The 21430-nt window shown below is 41.3% G+C and overlaps 1 protein-coding gene across 1 annotated transcript in view; it reads left to right on the forward strand.

The window, feature by feature from the left end:
• Positions 1–20213: 20213 nt before the first annotated feature.
• The window catches only part of LOC142295939 (calpain-2 catalytic subunit-like), a 68049-nt gene continuing 66832 nt past the window's right edge, over positions 20214–21430 (forward strand). The window contains exon 1 of the mRNA XM_075339070.1: positions 20214–20617. Within this exon, the coding sequence (XP_075195185.1) occupies positions 20381–20617 (237 nt within the window). The 5' untranslated portion in view covers positions 20214–20380. The remainder of the gene's footprint in view (positions 20618–21430) is intronic.

The raw sequence follows: 21430 nt of genomic DNA on the forward strand, positions 1-21430 counted from the left end.
CACTGGGGGGTACAGGATAATGACACTGACACTGGGGGTACAGGATAATGACACTGACACTGGGGGGTACAGGATAATGACACTGGGGGTACAGGATAATGACACTGACACTGGGGGTACAGGATAATGACACTGACACTGGGGGTACAGGATAATGACACTGACACTGGGGGTACAGGATAATGACACTGACACTGGGGGGTACAGGATAATGACACTGGGGGTACAGGATAATGACACTGACACTGGGGGGTACAGGATGATGACACTGACACTGGGGGTACAGGATAATGACACTGGGGGTACAGGATAATGACACTGGGGGTACAGGATAATGACACTGACACTGGGGGGTACAAGATAATGACACTGTCACTGGGGGTACAGGATAATGACACTGACACTGGGGGGTACAAGATAATGACACTGACACTGGGGGTACAGGATAATGACACTGGGGGTACAGGATAATGACACTGGGGGTACAGGATAATGACACTGGGGGTACAGGATAATGACACTGGGGGTACAGGATAATGACACTGACACTGGGGGTACAGGATAATGACACTGACACTGGGGGTACAGGATAATGACACTGACACTGGGGGTACAGGATAATGACACTGACACTGGGGTAGAGATAGATGTCCACCATTGGATGGTTAGATCCGGTGATGTTTATGATGGCGTATGTTGTATGTATTTCTCAATAAATTATGTAATAAAAAACTTGAGTTTTTTTCAGTAATTCAATACAAAAAGGGAAATGCATATAGTATATAGTGTATATATATATATATATATATATATATATATATATATATATATATATACACACACACATATATACTATATATATATATATATATATATATATATATATTAGTATATATGTGTGTGTATGTATATATATATATATATATATAGTCATATGTATATCGTTTATATAGTCATAAAACACAGAGGGATCTATTTCATGTGTGTATTATATATTATATAGATCCCCCTGTGTGTAATGACTCTATATAATATATAGGAATAGATCCTCTGTGTGTAATGACCCTATATAATATATAGGAATAGATCCCTTTGTGTGTAATGACTCTATATAATATATAGGAATAGATCCCTCTGTGTGTAATGACTCTATATAATATATAGGAATAGATCCCTCTGTGTGTAATGACTATGTAATATATAGGAATGGATCCCTCTGTGTGTAATGACTCTATAATTTATAGGAATGGATCCCTCTGTGTGTAATGACTCTATATAATATATAGAAATGGATCCCTCTGTGTGTAATGACTCTATATAATATATAGGAATAGATCCCTCTGTGTGTAATGACTCTATATAATATATAGGAATAGATCCCTCTGTGTGTAATGACTCTATATAATATATAGGAATAGATCCCTCTGTGTGTAATGACTATGTAATATATAGGAATGGATCCCTCTGTGTGTAATGACTCTATATAATATATAGGAATAGATTCCTCTGTGTGTAATGACTCTATATAATATATAGGAATAGATCCTCTGTGTGTAATGACCCTATATAATATATAGGAATAGATCCCTTTGTGTGTAATGACTCTATATAATATATAGGAATAGATCCCTCTGTGTGTAATGACTCTATATAATATATAGGAATAGATCCCTCTGTGTGTAATGACTATGTAATATATAGGAATGGATCCCTCTGTGTGTAATGACTCTATATAATTTATAGGAATGGATCCCTCTGTGTGTAATGACTCTATATAATATATAGGAATAGATCCTCTGTGTGTAATGACCCTATATAATATATAGGAATAGATCCCTCTGTCTGTAATGACCCTATATAATATATAGGAATAGATACCTCTGTAATGACCCTATATAATATATAGGAATAGATTCCTCTGTGTGTAATGACCCTATATAATATATAGGAATAGATCCCTCTGTGTGTAATGACTCTATATAATATATAGGAATAGATCCCTCTGTGTGTAATGACTCTATATAATATATAGGAATAGATCCCTCTGTGTGTAATGACTATGTAATATATAGGAATGGATCCCTCTGTGTGTAATGACTCTATATAATATATAGGAATAGATTCCTCTGTGTGTAATGACTCTATATAATATATAGGAATAGATCCCTCTGTGTGTAATGACTCTATATAATATATAGGAATAGATCCCTCTGTGTGTAATGACTATGTAATATATAGGAATGGATCCCTCTGTGTGTAATGACTCTATATAATTTATAGGAATGGATCCCTCTGTGTGTAACGACTCTATATAATATATAGAAATGGATCCCTCTGTGTGTAATGACTCTATATAATATATAGGAATAGATCCCTCTGTGTGTAATGACTCTATATAATATATAGGAATAGATCCTCTGTGTGTAATGACCCTATATAATATATAGGAATAGATCCCTCTGTCTGTAATGACCCTATATAATATATAGGAATAGATACCTCTGTAATGACCCTATATAATATATAGGAATAGATTCCTCTGTGTGTAATGACCCTATATAATATATAGGAATAGATCCCTCTGTGTATAATGACTCTATATAATATATAGGAATAGATCACTGAGTGTAATGACTATATAATATATAGGAATAGATCCCTCTGTGTGTAATGACTCTATATAATATATAGGAATAGATCCCTCTGTGTATAATGACTCTATATAATATATAGGAATAGATCCCTCTGTGTGTAATGACTCTAATATATAGGAATAGATCCTCTGTGTGTTATGACCCTATATAATATATAGGAATAGATCCCTCAGTCTGTAATGACCCTATATAATATATAGGAATAGATCTCTGTCTGTAATGACCCTATATAATATATAGGAATAGATTCCTCTGTGTGTAATGACCCTATATAATATATAGGAATAGATCACTGAGTGTAATGACTATATAATTTATAGGAATAGATCCCTCTGTGTGTAATGACTCTATATAATATATAGGAATAGATCCCTCTGTGTGTAATGACTCCATATAATATATAGGAATAGATCCTCTGTGTGTTATGACCCTATATAATATATAGGAATAGATCCCTCTGTCTGTAATGACCCTATATAATTTATAGGAATAGATCCCTCTGTGTGTAATGACTCCATATAATATATAGGAATAGATCCTCTGTGTGTTATGACCCTATATAATATATAGGAATAGATCCCTCTGTCTGTAATGACCCTATATAATTTATAGGAATAGATCCCTCTATGTATAATGACTCTATATAATATATAGGAATAGATCCCTCTGTGTGTAATGACTCTATATAATATATAGGAATAGATCTCTCTGTGTGTAATGACTCTATATAATATATAGGAATAGATCCCTCTGTGTGTAATGACTCCATATAATATATAGGAATAGATCCTCTGTGTGTTATGACCCTATATAATATATAGGAATAGATCCCTCTGTCTGTAATGACCCTATATAATATATAGGAATAGATCCCTCTGTCTGTAATGACCCTATATAATATATAGGAATAGATTCCTCTGTGTGTAATGACCCTATATAATATATAGGAATAGATCCTTCTGTGTATAGTGACTCTATATAATATATAGGAATAGATCACTGAGTGTAATGACTATATAATTTATAGGAATAGATCCCTCTGTGTGTAATGACTCTATATAATATATAGGAATAGATCCCTCTGTGTATAATGACTCTATATAATATATAGGAATAGATCCCTCTGTGTGTAATGACTCTATATAATATATAGGAATAGATCCCTCTGTGTGTAATGACTCCATATAATATATAGGAATAGATCCTCTGTGTGTTATGACCCTATATAATATATAGGAATAGATCCCTCTGTCTGTAATGACCCTATATAATATATAGGAATAGATTCCTCTGTGTGTAATGACCCTATATAATATATAGGAATAGATCTCTGTCTGTAATGACCCTATATAATATATAGGAATAGATTCCTCTGTGTGTAATGACCCTATATAATATATAGGAATAGATCCTTCTGTGTATAGTGACTCTATATAATATATAGGAATAGATCACTGAGTGTAATGACTATATAATTTATAGGAATAGATCCCTCTGTGTGTAATGACTCTATATAATATATAGGAATAGATCCCTCTGTGTGTAATGACTCTATATAATATATAGGAATAGATCCCTCTGTGTGTAATGACTCCATATAATATATAGGAATAGATCCTCTGTGTGTTATGACCCTATATAATATATAGGAATAGATCCCTCTGTCTGTAATGACCCTATATAATTTATAGGAATAGATCCCTCTGTGTGTAATGACTCCATATAATATATAGGAATAGATCCTCTGTGTGTTATGACCCTATATAATATATAGGAATAGATCCCTCTGTCTGTAATGACCCTATATAATATATAGGAATAGATTCCTCTGTGTGTAATGACCCTATATAATATATAGGAATAGATCCCTCTGTCTGTAATGACCCTATATAATTTATAGGAATAGATCCCTCTATGTATAATGACTCTATATAATATATAGGAATAGATCCCTCTGTGTGTAATGACTCTATATAATATATAGGAATAGATCTCTCTGTGTGTAATGACTCTATATAATATATAGGAATAGATCCCTCTGTGTGTAATGACTCCATATAATATATAGGAATAGATCCTCTGTGTGTTATGACCCTATATAATATATAGGAATAGATCCCTCTGTCTGTAATGACCCTATATAATATATAGGAATAGATCCCTCTGTCTGTAATGACCCTATATAATATATAGGAATAGATTCCTCTGTGTGTAATGACCCTATATAATATATAGGAATAGATCCTTCTGTGTATAGTGACTCTATATAATATATAGGAATAGATCACTGAGTGTAATGACTATATAATTTATAGGAATAGATCCCTCTGTGTGTAATGACTCTATATAATATATAGGAATAGATCCCTCTGTGTATAATGACTCTATATAATATATAGGAATAGATCCCTCTGTGTGGAATGACTCTATATAATATATAGGAATAGATCCCTCTGTGTGTAATGACTCCATATAATATATAGGAATAGATCCTCTGTGTGTTATGACCCTATATAATATATAGGAATAGATCCCTCTGTCTGTAATGACCCTATATAATATATAGGAATAGATTCCTCTGTGTGTAATGACCCTATATAATATATAGGAATAGATCCCTCTGTGTGTAATGACTCTATATAATATATAGGAATAGATCCCTCTGTGTGTAATGACTCTATATAATATATAGGAATAGATCCCTCTGTGTGTAATGACTATGTAATATATAGGAATGGATCCCTGTGTGTATTGACTCTATATAATATATAGGAATAGATTCCTCTGTGTGTAATGACTCTATATAATATATAGGAATAGATCCCTCTGTGTGTAATGACTATGTAATATATAGGAATGGATCCCTCTGTGTGTAATGACTCTATATAATATATAGGAATAGATCCCTCTGTGTGTAATGACTCTATATAATATATAGGAATAGATCCCTCTGTGTGTAATGACTATGTAATATATAGGAATGGATCCCTGTGTGTAATGACTCTATATAATATATAGGAATAGATTCCTCTGTGTGTAATGACTCTATATAATATATAGGAATAGATCCCTCTGTGTGTAATGACTATGTAATATATAGGAATGGATCCCTCTGTGTGTAATGACTCTATATAATATATAGGAATAGATTCCTCTGTGTGTAATGACTCTATATAATATATAGGAATAGATCCCTCTGTGTGTAATGACTCCATATAATATATAGGAATAGATCCTCTGTGTGTTATGACCCTATATAATATATAGGAATAGATCCCTCAGTCTGTAATGACCCTATATAATATATAGGAATAGATCTCTGTCTGTAATGACCCTATATAATATATAGGAATAGATTCCTCTGTGTGTAATGACCCTATATAATATATAGGAATAGATCACTGAGTGTAATGACTATATAATTTATAGGAATAGATCCCTCTGTGTGTAATGACTCTATATAATATATAGGAATAGATCCCTCTGTGTGTAATGACTCCATATAATATATAGGAATAGATCCTCTGTGTGTTATGACCCTATATAATATATAGGAATAGATCCCTCTGTCTGTAATGACCCTATATAATTTATAGGAATAGATCCCTCTGTGTGTAATGACTCCATATAATATATAGGAATAGATCCTCTGTGTGTTATGACCCTATATAATATATAGGAATAGATCCCTCTGTCTGTAATGACCCTATATAATATATAGGAATAGATCCCTCTGTCTGTAATGACCCTATATAATATATAGGAACAGATTCCTCTGTGTGTAATGACCCTATATAATATATAGGAATAGATCCCTCTGTCTGTAATGACCCTATATAATTTATAGGAATAGATCCCTCTATGTATAATGACTCTATATAATATATAGGAATAGATCCCTCTGTGTGTAATGACTCTATATAATATATAGGAATAGATCCCTCTGTGTGTAATGACTCTATATAATATATAGGAATAGATCCCTCTGTGTGTAATGACTCCATATAATATATAGGAATAGATCCCTCTGTCTGTAATGACCCTATATAATATATAGGAATAGATTCCTCTGTGTGTAATGACCCTATATAATATATAGGAATAGATCCTTCTGTGTATAGTGACTCTATATAATATATAGGAATAGATCCCTCTGTGTGTAATGACTATATAATATACTAGCTGCACTTCCTGGCTTCGCCCGGGTCAATAACTGCTGTTAACAAAATAGAATGTATTAACAAAAATGTATTCTGCACACAAACACCACAGAACAAATAGACAGAAATGTAATTATTAAATTGTTGACTATATTAACCAATCAGAGCTCAGATTAATTAACTGTAGCAAAATAGAAGCTCACAACACAGCACCCGGCGCTGCCCGGGATAGTAACTGTCTCTGTTTCTCTCCCATTCTCTGTCTGTCTCCCCCTCTGTATATATGTAAACAAGACAGGCGGGAGGGCACCAAAGATAATGAAAAAAATATATAAAGATGGGATCACAACCACTAGCACATTCAGAGCAAACAGTTATGGTACACAAGAGAAAAAGAAAATGTGCAACAGGTGGGATCACCAGAAATGACCATATAATATTTTATTAATCAAAAAGGACATACAAACACACAGATGTTCATTAAAAACAATTAAAAAAGCAAAAAAGCTTGTACATACATTTGGTGCCAATAATATGAGCCACCAAAATACACCCCACCCTCTCAGCAAGCCAAAGAGAAACCCCACATGATAAGTCAGAGTAAGTGTGATAGCCAAAAAAACCTTGTTCAATCAATAACAGGCAGTGAGCACGGCATACTAAATGAGACAATAGCAGGCAGAAGGACAATTGCTGCATACAAATACCTCAAAGCCGCATGAAAATAATCTGCCCTGAGAACAAATGTCTGGAACCAGTATAAGGCAAATCACATACCCAGGGGTCCTGCACGGGGTAAATGGCAAAGCAAATATCATGAGAAGGGTGGGTTGGAAACCCCACGCGTATCGCTACAAAGAGTTGTAGCTTCCTCAGGGGAAAGTGAGGCACACTATGGTAGGTATGTCTTAAATAGCCATTATAATCAAAGAAGATTGCTTACCAGCATGGGCAAGGAGGAGGAGGGAGAGGTCGCTATGCAACCTGAAGATGCCGATGGGCGCCGCCATTGTGAGTCATGTGATCAAATCATGTGGTACCTTTTTTTTTTTTTGCAGTCAAGCGTCACAGCCCAATTGCAAGCTCCAATGCCAGGTCGCTATGCAACCTGAAGACGCCGATAGGCGCCGCCATTGTGAATCATGTGATCAAATCATGTGGTCCCTTTTTGCAGGCAAACGTCACAGCCCGAACGCAGGCGCAGTGATATCAGCGCCACAAGCACGATTAGCAATCCCTTAGTATAGTGAAATAGGTATACAAAAGACATATATATTGTACACTATGCATGCGAAACAGGTAGTACATATGTGCTAGATGAATAACGCAAGTCACTTTGTATATACGGAAATCCACATGAATCTGCGCGTGCGCAGTTTCAGTAAGAGATCCCCGAAGGGACATTTCAAGTGCAGGGATTAAAAAAACCTGACAGCACAGAGGTAATACTAAAGTTACCACTAGAGTAACATTGAGTGTTAATCCATCATACGGGTACCTATGTTATGCACACACAATGCTGATATGTCACGCACAAACACTTGTGGCCTGCATCACGTGTCTATATGACACCATGCCAAAAACAGTGCTTCTCATCGCGCATGCGCCGAGACATCAGCAATGTCCCATTCAAAAGCAGAGAAATGATCTCAGTGGGCAGCACAGCCCATTAAGGCCAGTATAACAAGAACTCAAGCATTCACAATCTGTGCGCACAGAACCACACGCATACATCCAATAAAGATTGAATATGGATACTGTTCCCGAAAAATATTTATCTCACCACTTAATGCGCATGCGCTATGTAAATGCATACTAGCATAGAGGACTCTGTTGCCCAAAATACGGGCCTACAGGGAAACCACACAGCCATTGTATGAATTTGTCACAGAAAAAAGTCTTTGTTCAGAGGACATAACAGAAAACAGTACAGGTACACGAACCCCCATCCCAGATTAGCACAAAAATAGACCTGTGTGCTTGGATGACACAAGCACATAGTCTGAGTACATGAAGTAAGTAATATGCATATGAAGGACCATAAGGGAACCAAGAAGACCAAATTATTAATACAGAAAGCCCCACTAGAGGGTTGGTAACCTACAAGGGGGCTAGCCAGAAACCGCCTCGGAATTACAAGCAGGTCATGAGACCAAACTGAGCAAGCAAAAGGGTGTGTTCTGGTCACCCATACAGGTATAGCATGTTCACATGATATATAAGTGTCAAAAAAAGGGGGAATGCCAGGTAGAAATAATGTCCAAATAAATGGCAGAGTCCCATTGAGGCGGGTCTTCCAGAAGTGGTCAGCAACTTATATCCATCACCGAAAGGTAGACAAAAGAACGCTTCAGATCATAGTTCGGGTAATCCCACAGCTCCAAAGACCAAGAAAGAAGGAAGAGCCCAGAAGGACGGACTCCAGTCTGCACGTCACTGGACATCAAGGAATGGACGTCCAAAAGTGATTATTTGTGTGTACATAAATTCTTCACGAGCTGTAGTCAACAGACCCTGTTCAGGGCAAATGGAGCCAAGCCCACATGGTCAGAACCCTGGAATGTTAAAAAGGTAAATACATAATCAAGATTGTATCCACACCAAAGAGTGGGGAGGTGGGAAGAGGGGGGGGGGGAGGAGGTGGAAGAGGGGGGGGGGAGAGAGGGGTGGAAGGCCAGACCCACCAAAAATACTGGTGTAAATGTGATGAGGCTCTCACAAATCCCCAAGTGAATGGGATGCCACATCCAACTGGGAATATCCCATGTAATTGGTGCAGGCCAAGCATTTACTTCTTGTAGAAGCCGGTGAACAAAAGTTCCTCATTCAATCCCTGGGGGGAGAGACTCTGAAGTTGGTATATCCATCTCGCTTCCCTTCTCAATAATTCGTCAGATACCCTACCCCCCCTGATGTTCATTTGAACATGATCCAATACCAGGATCTGGACCTTGCGAAACGACCAACCATGTGAGTCAAGGAAGTGTTTAGCCACAGAGGAAATGGGCTTACCTTGAGCTTGGTCTTTTTGTGCTCGACCGATGTCAGAGAAATGGTGCTGGATCCTGCGGCGAAGCTCCTGTGTGGTCTGTCCGACATAAAGTTTTGGACACTCGCAAATCAGGAGATACACAACATTCCTACTTCGACAGTTTGAGTAAAATTTGGTGGTGATGGTTCCTGGAAAAACACCAATGCGAACACAACTGTCAGCAACAAGAAAAGGGCAAATGGTGCAGTCCCCACACGGGAAAGACCCAACAAGTTTTTGTCCCCGACCCAAAGGAATAGTGGGTCTCTTAAAATGGCTAGAAGAAAGCATATCCTTCAAATTCATCGCACGTTTTGCGGTCAATTTGGGATGGGCGCTGATAAATGGAGTCAACCTGGGCTCACTAAGGAGGATATTCCAATTTTTTGTAAGAACCTGTCGTACCTTATCCCAATGGTTGTTATATGTGGTCACCAGGTTTATAGTACCCATCTCAGTTCTCAGTCTGCCCCGAAACGTGTCGGACCGTGGAGTGTTGGCTGAGTGTTGGAAGGCTTTAGAAACAACCTTGCGTGGGTATCCTCTCTTGATAAATCGCGTGGTCAAATCTTGTGCCTCATTCCTGAAGGTGGTGACATCAGTACAATTGCGGCGTACTCGCAAAAACTGCCCCTTGGGTATCCCGTCTCGCACATGTCTCGGATGAAAAGAGGAATAATGTAACACACTGTTGGTAGCCGTCTGTTTCCGGAACAGGGATGTTGTAATATGGTTATTCTCCAACATAACCCTCAAATCAAGGAATTCCACCATTGTTGTTGATATACTTGCAGAAAGTCGGATGTGCCACGGGTTCTCATTCAGCTGGGCAATAAAATCTTCACAAGACGCACGGTCACCTGTCCAGAGAAAGAGAACATCGTCGATGTATCTAAACCAGTTTGACACGTGCCTCTGGAACAAAGCGATGGGCGCCACCTGTGTCTCCTCCCACCAACCCAAAAACAGGTTGGCGTAGGAGGGGGCACAGCGGGTACCCATCGCGGTCCCAGACGCTTGTTTATAGAAAACACGATCGAACACGAAAAAACTATTTTGTAAAACAAAATGTAACAGTTCAAGAAGAAACGAATCGTGTTTTCTATCACCTGTAGAGCGACGATCCAGAAAGTAGGTGACCGCTTGAATTCCCAAATCGTGTTCAATGCACGTGTATAGCGACTCGATGTCCATGGTGACCAAGAGTGTACCAGCCTGTACCTCCACCTGTTCGAGTTGGGTGATCAAGTGCGACGAATCTCGGACGTATGAATCCAAAGTAAGGACATATGGCTGCAAATAAAAGTCCACATAAATACACTGACGTTCATATATGCCCCCTATGCCGGATACTATGGGCCTCCCCGGAGGGTCCACCAAAGACTTGTGTACCTTTGGGAGCATATAGAACGTCGGCGTTGTAGGGTGGCGTGTGGTGAGAAAATCCCTCTCACGTTTTGAAATTATACCAAGATCAAAGGCACGTACAAGAAGTTTGTCCAATTTCACCTTAAAGGCATCAGTGGGATCTGATGGAAGAATTGCATAATTGATTCGATTGCCCAACTGTCTGTGGGCCTCTTTCAGATATAATTCAACGGGCCACAACACCACGTTGCCGCCCTTATCCGCTTCACAGATAATGAATGAGTTGTTTTTTCTCAGATTAGACAAAGCCCTTTGTTCAGCCTTATTAAGGTTGTTTTGTTGGAATGGTATCACCTTAAGGGCCTGTATATCACGGCACATGGCTTCAAAGAAAATGTGGATTGCCGGAAACAAGGAAAATGAGGGTGTGGCCTGAGAGGGAAGCCTAGATGGAAATGGCAGTTTCTTACCTCCGAAGGAATCGCCCTCTTCCAAAAGTTCCATAAGGTCTCGAAATACCTGCCTATCCTCCGCAGGCAAGGTGTCGATGACCCCAGGCTGATGATACATCAGTTTGAACACCATTTGCCTGCAGAATAGATACACATCCTTCGTGAGCTCAAATTTGTCCAATGCCTTGGTGGGTGAAAAGGAGAGACCTTTAGAAAGAAGACTCACTTCAATCTCAGATAAAGGATATTCAGTTAGATTTATTATTTGTAAGTTACCTTGTGAGTCCTGCTCCAGATCCCTGGAACCATGGTCAATCTCCATCACCACCTCTTCCTGTTCCTTGTGGTTCTGTTGGTTGTTGGGGGCCCTTGTCTCCCACGGGTCTGATATACCGACCTCCCTGTTGTGCTTGGCGGGTTTGCGTCTCCCTCGTCTGGTGGGCCTTCCCTGTCGCTGACGTCCGACGACAAAAAAATCACTGGAAGATAACTCCCTGGTCGTGACATTATGTGCAGTTTGTCCCATCGTGACAGCCCTGCGAAACCTCTGATTGCCATGATGTGACCAACGAAATGCTGCACCACTTTCAAAGTCCTTTTTGTCCCTAAGAAATTTCTGTTTTTTACCCCTGATGATGTCCTTCTCGTATCTATCAATGGACTCTTTAAGTTTTTGTTGAAAGGGAAGAACCTGGTTATTCAGATCAAAAGTTCTCAGTTTGGTTTCACAAGCCCTGATTTTATCCTTAATCGTACTCAGTAAGGTTTTATTGTGCTCAATTAGCATGTTCAAAATAATATCCGAGCACTTCAAAAGGCCGGCTTCCCAAACCCCCTTAAATCCAGCGTCAGGTTCCCATGCGGGAAAAATCTGCACCCTCAAGCCCCTCGGTGCAAACCCCATTTTGAGATATTCCTCTAGAGTTTTAATATTCCACCATGTTTTAGTCACAGCTTTATGCAAATTGGTGAGCTCCGTGGAAAGCTGTTGAAAAGAATCCTGTACCACAACCTCAGCTGCGGATCCAAACAGATCACCAGACTGATTACTCCATGCGGCCTCCCTGGCCTCCAAATCCATGCTGTATATGAATAATGATAATCAACAAATCCGTATACTGTGCCACACTCCCAGAATTGAAGGGAAAGCCTTCTCTAACACAATCGTAGTAAACAAGACAGGCGGGAGGGCACCAAAGATAATGAAAAAAATATATAAAGATGGGATCACAACCACTAGCATATTCAGAGCAAACAGTTATGGTACACAAGAGAAAAAGAAAATGTGCAACAGGTGGGATCACCAGAAATGACCATATAATATTTTATTAATCAAAAAGGACATACAAACACACAGATGTTCATTAAAAACAATTAAAAAAGCAAAAAAGCTTGTACATACATTTGGTGCCAATAATATGAGCCACCAAAATACACCCCACCCTCTCAGCAAGCCAAAGAGAAACCCCACATAATAAGTCAGAGTAAGTGTGATAGCCAAAAAAAACCTTGTTCAATCAATAACAGGCAGTGAGCACGGCATACTAAATGAGACAATAGCAGGCAGAAGGACAATTGCTGCATACAAATACCTCAAAGCCGCATGAAAATAATCTGCCCTGAAAACAAATGTCTGGAACCAGTATAAGGCAAATCACATACCCAGGGGTCCTGCACGGGGTAAATGGCAAAGCAAATATCATGAGAAGGGTGGGGTGGAAACCCCACGCGTATCGCTACAAGGAGTTGTAGCTTCCTCAGGGGAAAGTGAGGCACACTATGGTAGGTATGTCTTAAATAGCCATTATAATCAAAGAAGATTGCTTACCAGCATGGGCAAGGAGGAGGAGGGAGAGGTCGCTATGCAACCTGAAGATGCCAATGGGCGCCGCCATTGTGAGTCATGTGATCAAATCATGTGGTACCTTTTTTTTTTTTTGCAGACAAGCGTCACAGCCCAATTGCAAGCTCCAATGCCAGGTCGCTATGCAACCTGAAGACGCCGATAGGCGCCGCCATTGTGAATCATGTGATCAAATCATGTGGTCCCTTTTTGCAGGCAAACGTCACAGCCCGAACGCAGGCGCAGTGATATCAGCGCCACAAGCACGATTAGCAATCCCTTAGTATAGTGAAATAGGTATACAAAAGACATATATATTGTACACTATGCATGCGAAACAGGTAGTACATATGTGCTAGATGAATAACGCAAGTCACTTTGTATATACAGAAATCCACATGAATCTGCGCGTGCGCAGTTTCAGTAAGAGATCCCCGAAGGGACATTTCAAGTGCAGGGATTAAAAAAACCTGACAGCACAGAGGTAATACTCAAGTTACCACTAGAGTAACATTGAGTGTTAATCCATCATACGGGTACCTATGTTATGCACACACAATGCTGATATGTCACGCACAAACACTTGTGGCCTGCATCACGTGTCTATATGACACCATGCCAAAAACAGTGCTTCTCATCGCGCATGCGCCGAGACATCAGCAATGTCCCATTCAAAAGCAGAGAAATGATCTCAGTGGGCAGCACAGCCCATTAAGGCCAGTATAACAAGAACTCAAGCATTCACAATCTGTGCGCACAGAACCACACGCATACATCCAATAAAGATTGAATATGGATACTGTTCCCGAAAAATATTTATCTCACCACTTAATGCGCATGCGCTATGTAAATGCATACTAGCATAGAGGACTCTGTTGCCCAAAATACGGGCCTACAGGGAAACCACACAGCCATTGTATGAATTTGTCACAGAAAAAAGTCTTTGTTCAGAGGACATAACAGAAAACAGTACAGGTACACGAACCCCCATCCCAGATTAGCACAAAAATAGACCTGTGTGCTTGGATGACACAAGCACATAGTCTGAGTACATGAAGTAAGTAATATGCATATGAAGGACCATAAGGGAACCAAGAAGACCAAATTATTAATACAGAAAGCCCCACTAGAGGGTTGGTAACCTACAAGGGGGCTAGCCAGAAACCGCCTCGGAATTACAAGCAGGTCATGAGACCAAACTGAGCAAGCAAAAGGGTGTGTTCTGGTCACCCATACAGGTATAGCATGTTCACATGATATATAAGTGTCAAAAAAAAGGGGGAATGCCAGGTAGAGATAATGTCCAAATAAATGGCAGAGTCCCACTACCTGGCATTCCCCCTTTTTTTGGACACTTATATATCATGTGAACATGCTATACCTGTATGGGTGACCAGAACACACCCTTTTGCTTGCTCAGTTTGGTCTCATGACCTGCTTGTAATTCCGAGGCGGTTTCTGGCTAGCCCCCTTGTAGGTTACCAACCCTCTAGTGGGGCTTTCTGTATTAATAATTTGGTCTTCTTGGTTCCCTTATGGTCCTTCATATGCATATTACTTACTTCATGTACTCAGACTATGTGCTTGTGTCATCCAAGCACACAGGTCTATTTTTGTGCTAATCTGGGATGGGGGTTCGTGTACCTGTACTGTTTTCTGTTATGTCCTCTGAACAAAGACTTTTTTCTGTGACAAATTCATACAATGGCTGTGTGGTTTCCCTGTAGGCCCGTATTTTGGGCAACAGAGTCCTCTATGCTAGTATGCATTTACATAGCGCATGCGCATTAAGTGGTGAGATAAATATTTTTCGGGAACAGTATCCATATTCAATCTTTATTGGATGTATGCGTGTGGTTCTGTGCGCACAGATTGTGAATGCTTGAGTTCTTGTTATTCAGTTATACTGGCCTTAATGGGCTGTGCTGACCACTGAGATCATTTCTCTGCTTTTGAATGGGACATTGCTGATGTCTCGGCGCATGCGCGATGAGAAGCACTGTTTTTGGCATGGTGTCATATAGACACGTGATGCAGGCCACAAGTGTTTGTGCGTGACATATCAGCATTGTGTGTGCATAACATAGGTACCCGTATGATGGATTAACACTCAATGTTACTCTAGTGGTAACTTGAGTATTACCTCTGTGCTGTCAGGTTTTTTTAATCCCTGCACTTGAAATGTCCCTTCGGGGATCTCTTACTGAAACTGCGCACGCGCAGATTCATGTGGATTTCCGTATATACAAAGTGACTTGCGTTATTCATCTAGCACATATGTACTACCTGTTTCGCATGCATAGTGTACAATATATATGTCTTTTGTATACCTATTTCACTATACTAAGGGATTGCTAATCGTGCTTGTGGCGCTGATATCACTGCGCCTGCGTTCGGGCTGTGACGTTTGCCTGCAAAAAGGGACCACATGATTTGATCACATGATTCACAATGGCGGCGCCTATCGGCGTCTTCAGGTTGCATAGCGACCTGGCATTGGAGCTTGCAATTGGGCTGTGACGCTTGTCTGCAAAAAAAAAAAAAAGAAAAAAAAGAAAAAAAAAAGGTACCACATGATTTGATCACATGACTCACAATGGCGGCGCCCATCGGCATCTTCAGGTTGCATAGCGACCTCTCCCTCCTCCTCCTTGCCCATGCTGGTAAGCAATCTTCTTTGATTATAATGGCTATTTAAGACATACCTACCATAGTGTGCCTCACTTTCCCCTGAGGAAGCTACAACTCCTTGTAGCGATACGCGTGGGGTTTCCACCCCACCCTTCTCATGATATTTGCTTTGCCATTTACCCCGTGCAGGACCCCTGGGTATGTGATTTGCCTTATACTGGTTCCAGACATTTGTTCTCAGGGCAGATTATTTTCATGCGGCTTTGAGGTATTTGTATGCAGCAATTGTCCTTCTGCCTGCTATTGTCTCATTTAGCATGCCGTGCTCACTGCCTGTTATTGATTGAACAAGGTTTTTTGGCTATCACACTTACTCTGACTTATCATGTGGGGTTTCTCTTTGGCTTGCTGAGAGGGTGGGGTGTATTTTGGTGGCTCATATTATTGGCACCAAATGTATGTACAAGCTTTTTTGCTTTTTTAATTGTTTTTAATGAACATCTGTGTGTTTGTATGTCCTTTTTGATTAATAAAATGATATTATATGGTCATTTCTGGTGATCCCACTTGTTGCACATTTTCTTTTTCTCTTGTGTACCATAACCCCTCTGTATATATCTCTCTGTCTCTCTCTCTATAATTTTTGTCTGTCTGTCTCTTTCCCTGTCTGTCTCTTTCTCCGTCTGTCTCAATCTCTTTCCCTGTCTATCTATCTCTGTCACTTTCCCTGTCTGTCACTTTCCCTGTCTGTCACTTTCCCTGTCTGTCACTTTCCCTGTCTGTCACTTTCCCTGTCTGTCACTTTCCCTCTCTTTCCCTGTCAGTCTCTTTCCCTGTCAGTCTGTATCTTTTGTCTGTGTCTATCTCTTTGTGTCTGTCTCTTACCTTGTCTATGTCTGTTTCTTACCCTGTCTGTCTCTGTCTCTTTCCCTGGCTGCATTGTGACACGCCAACATTCCATATAAGGGCGTGGCTGCGCATTCTTCTGAAGTTCTGGCTGCACTGTGGCTCCCAGCTCCATTCGATTTAATGGAGGCAGGTTTTTTGGCGAATAACTGTAAAGAGCGGGGTTAAAATTTCCCCTCGAAACATAGCCTATGACGCTTTCGGGGTCCAGAAGTGTGAGTGTGCAAAATTTTGTGGCTGTACCTGCGACGGTGCGGATGCCAATCCCGGACATACACACACATACACACACACACACACACACATTCAGCTTTATATATTAGATAGGAATAGATCACTGTGTGTAATGACGCTATATAATATATAGGAATAGATCCCTCTGTGTGTAATGACGCTATATAATATATAGGAATAGATCCCTCTGTGTGTAATGACTCTATATAATACATAGGAATAGAGCCCTCTGTGTGTAATGACTATATAATATATAGGAATAGGTCCCTCTGTGTGTAATGACTATATAATATATAGGAATAGGTCCCTCTGTGTGTAATGACGCTATATAATATATAGGAATAGATCCCTCTGTGTGTAATGACTCTATATAATACATAGGAATAGAGCCCTCTGTGTGTAATGACTCTATATAATATATAGGAATAGATCCCTCTGTGTGTAATGACTCTATATATTGTGTTTCCCTTTTTGCATTGAATTACTGAAATAAATGAACTTTTTGAGGATATTCTAATTTATTGAGAGGCACTTGTATATACCGGTAGTGATGTGTTTGGGCAGCAGATGTTTTGTTTATCAGTAAATGTTCTGTCCTCCTTTCCTCGGTTAGCTGGTATTATTTTATAGGACTTCCAGTTGAATCTTCCTGCAGGATGGGATCTGTGAGTGATTCTGTGTGAGTGGTTCTGTGTGAGTGGTTCTGTGTGTGTGGTTCTGTGTGTGTGGTTCTGTGTGTGTGGTTCTGTGTGTGTGGTTCTGTGTGTGTGGTTCTGTGTGTGTGGTTCTGTGTGTGTGGTTCTGTGTGTGTGGTTCTGTGTGTGTGGTTCTGTGTGTGTGGTTCTGTGTGTGTGGTTCTGTGTGTGTGGTTCTGTGTGTGTGTGATTCTGTGTGAGTGGTTCTGTGTGAGTGGTTCTGTGTGAGTGGTTCTGTGTGAGTGGTTCTGTGTGTGTGGTTCTGTGTGTGTGTGATTCTGTGTGTGTGATTCTGTGTGTGTGATTCTGTGTGTGTGATTCTGTGTGAGTGGTTCTGTGTGAGTGGTTCTGTGTGAGTGGTTCTGTGTGAGTGGTTCTGTGTGAGTGGTTCTGTGTGAGTGGTTCTGTGTGTGTGATTCTGTGTGTGTGATTCTGTGTGTGTGGTTCTGTGTGTGTGGTTCTGTGTGTGTGGTTCTGTGTGTGTGGTTCTGTGTGTGTGGTTCTGTGTGTGTGGTTCTGTGTGTGTGGTTCTGTGTGTGTGGTTCTGTGTGAGTGGTTCTGTGTGAGTGGTTCTGTGTGTGTGGTTCTGTGTGTGTGGTTCTGTGTGTGTGGTTCTGTGTGTGTGGTTCTGTGTGTGTGGTTCTGTGTGTGTGGTTCTGTGTGTGTGGTTCTGTGTGTGTGGTTCTGTGTGTGTGGTTCTGTGTGTGTGGTTCTGTGTGTGTGGTTCTGTGTGTGTGGTTCTGTGTGTGTGGTTCTGTGTGTGTGGTTCTGTGTGTGTGGTTCTGTGTGTGTGGTTCTGTGTGTGTGGTTCTGTGTGTGTGGTTCTGTGTGTGTGTGATTCTGTGTGAGTGGTTCTGTGTGAGTGGTTCTGTGTGAGTGGTTCTGTGTGTGTGGTTCTGTGTGTGTGTGATTCTGTGTGTGTGATTCTGTGTGTGTGATTCTGTGTGTGTGATTCTGTGTGAGTGGTTCTGTGTGAGTGGTTCTGTGTGAGTGGTTCTGTGTGTGTGGTTCTGTGTGTGTGATTCTGTGTGTGTGATTCTGTGTGTGTGGTTCTGTGTGTGTGGTTCTGTGTGTGTGGTTCTGTGTGTGTGGTTCTGTGTGTGTGGTTCTGTGTGTGTGGTTCTGTGTGTGTGGTTCTGTGTGTGTGGTTCTGTGTGTGTGGTTCTGTGTGTGTGGTTCTGTGTGTGTGGTTCTGTGTGTGTGGTTCTGTGTGAGTGGTTCTGTGTGTGTGGTTCTGTGTGTGTGGTTCTGTGTGTGTGGTTCTGTGTGTGTGGTTCTGTGTGTGTGGTTCTGTGTGTGTGGTTCTGTGTGTGTGGTTCTGTGTGTGTGGTTCTGTGTGTGTGGTTCTGTGTGTGTGGTTCTGTGTGTGTGGTTCTGTGTGTGTGGTTCTGTGTGTGTGGTTCTGTGTGTGTGGTTCTGTGTGTGTGGTTCTGTGTGTGTGATCCTGTGTGTGTGATCCTGTGTGTGTGATCCTGTGTGTGTGATCCTGTGTGTGTGATCCTGTGTGTGTGATCCTGTGTGTGTGATCCTGTGTGTGTGATCCTGTGTGTGTGATCCTGTGTGTGTGATCCTGTGTGAGTGATCCTGTGTGAGTGATCCTGTGTGAGTGATCCTGTGTGAGTGATCCTGTGTGTGTGATCCTGTGTGTGTGATCCTGTGTGTGTGATCCTGTGTGTGTGATCCTGTGTGTGTGATCCTGTGTGTGTGATCCTGTGTGTGTGATCCTGTGTGTGTGATCCTGTGTGTGTGATCCTGTGTGTGTGATCCTGTGTGTGTGATCCTGTGTGTGTGATCCTGTGTGTGTGATCCTGTGTGTGTGATCCTGTGTGAGTGATCCTGTGTGAGTGATCCTGTGTGAGTGATCCTGTGTGAGTGATCCTGTGTGAGTGATCCTGTGTGAGTGATCCTGTGTGAGTGATCCTGTGTGAGTGATTCTGTGTGAGTGATTCTGTGTGAGTGATCCTGTGTGAGTGATCCTGTGTGAGTGATCCTGTGTGAGTGATCCTGTGTGAGTGATTCTGTGTGAGTGATTCTGTGTGAGTGATTCTGTGTGAGTGATTCTGTGTGAGTGATTCTGTGTGAGTGATTCTGTGTGAGTGATTCTGTGTGAGTGATTCTGTGTGAGTGATTCTGTGTGAGTGATCCTGTGTGAGTGATCCTGTGTGAGTGATCCTGTGTGAGTGGAAGTGACCGCGTCATCCCGAGGCCGGCAGCCACAGTCGGGGCACACCCTGCAGCTGTGAGGAGGGGCTGCAGCGCTCACTCCTCTGTGCTCAGCTGCTCTTCTAGTGCTGTAGGTATCAGAGCTGCTGCACGGTGCAGGGGGCTGTGTACCCCACTGATTGCAGCCAGGACCCCCAATAGTGGATGACGTCTGGATCCTTCCAGTAATTACAGGGTGCAGGCATGATTGGGGCAGCTGTGCAAGTGGCCCGGGATAGGGCTCTGGCTAATGGATATGGCACCAATGAAAAGGCCACTAAATATCTGAACCAGGACTACGAGGCGCTGAGGGACGAATGTCTCCAGTCTGGGACCCTCTTTAAGGACACCTACTTCCCCGGCATCCATTCTTCTCTGGGGTTTAATGAACTGGGGCCAAACTCTTCAAAGGTGCAGGGAGTGGTGTGGAAGAGACCCACGGTAAGTCACACATTTCTATGGGTGAGCGCTGCCGGGGAACTACAAGTCTCATCATGGCAGTAACATGCATGGATTTGTATTATTGTATGTTTCATAACTTTCTGCACATCTGTCAAACTCTGTCCCATCATGCCAGCCGCCCATTATCCTGTATGGAGGGCTCTGTGGGGCCCATTATCCTGTATGGAGGGCTATGTGGGGCCCATTATTCTGTATGGAGGACTATGTGTGCCCAATATTCTGTATGGAGGACTATGTGGGGTCCATTATTCTGTATGGAGGGCTATGTGGGGCCCATTATTCTGTATGTAGGGCCATTATTCTGTATGGAGGACTATGTGGGGCCCATTATTCTGTATGGAGGGCTATGTGGGGCCCATTATTCTGTATGTAGGGCCATTATTCTGTATGGAGGGGTATGTGGGGCCCATTATTCTGTATGGAGGGCTATGTGGGGCCCATTATTCTGTATGGAGGGCTATGTGGGGCCCATTATTCTGTATGGAGGGCTATGTGGGGCACATTATTCTGTATGGAGGGCTATGTGGGGCCATTATTCTGTATGGAGGACTATGTGGGGCCCATTATTCTGTATGGAGGGCTATGTGGGGCCCATTATTCTGTATGGAGGGCTATGTGGGGCCCATTATTCTGTATGTAGGGCCATTATTCTGTATGGAGGGGTATGTGGGGCCCATTATTCTGTATGGAGGGGTATGTGGGGCCCATTATTCTGTATGGAGGGCTATGTGGGGCCCATTATTCTGTATGGAGGGCTATGTGGGGCCCATTATTCTGTATGGAGGGCTATGT

Source organism: Anomaloglossus baeobatrachus, chromosome 3 (genome assembly GCF_048569485.1).
Source record: "Anomaloglossus baeobatrachus isolate aAnoBae1 chromosome 3, aAnoBae1.hap1, whole genome shotgun sequence".
Classification (NCBI taxonomy): domain Eukaryota; kingdom Metazoa; phylum Chordata; class Amphibia; order Anura; family Aromobatidae; genus Anomaloglossus; species Anomaloglossus baeobatrachus.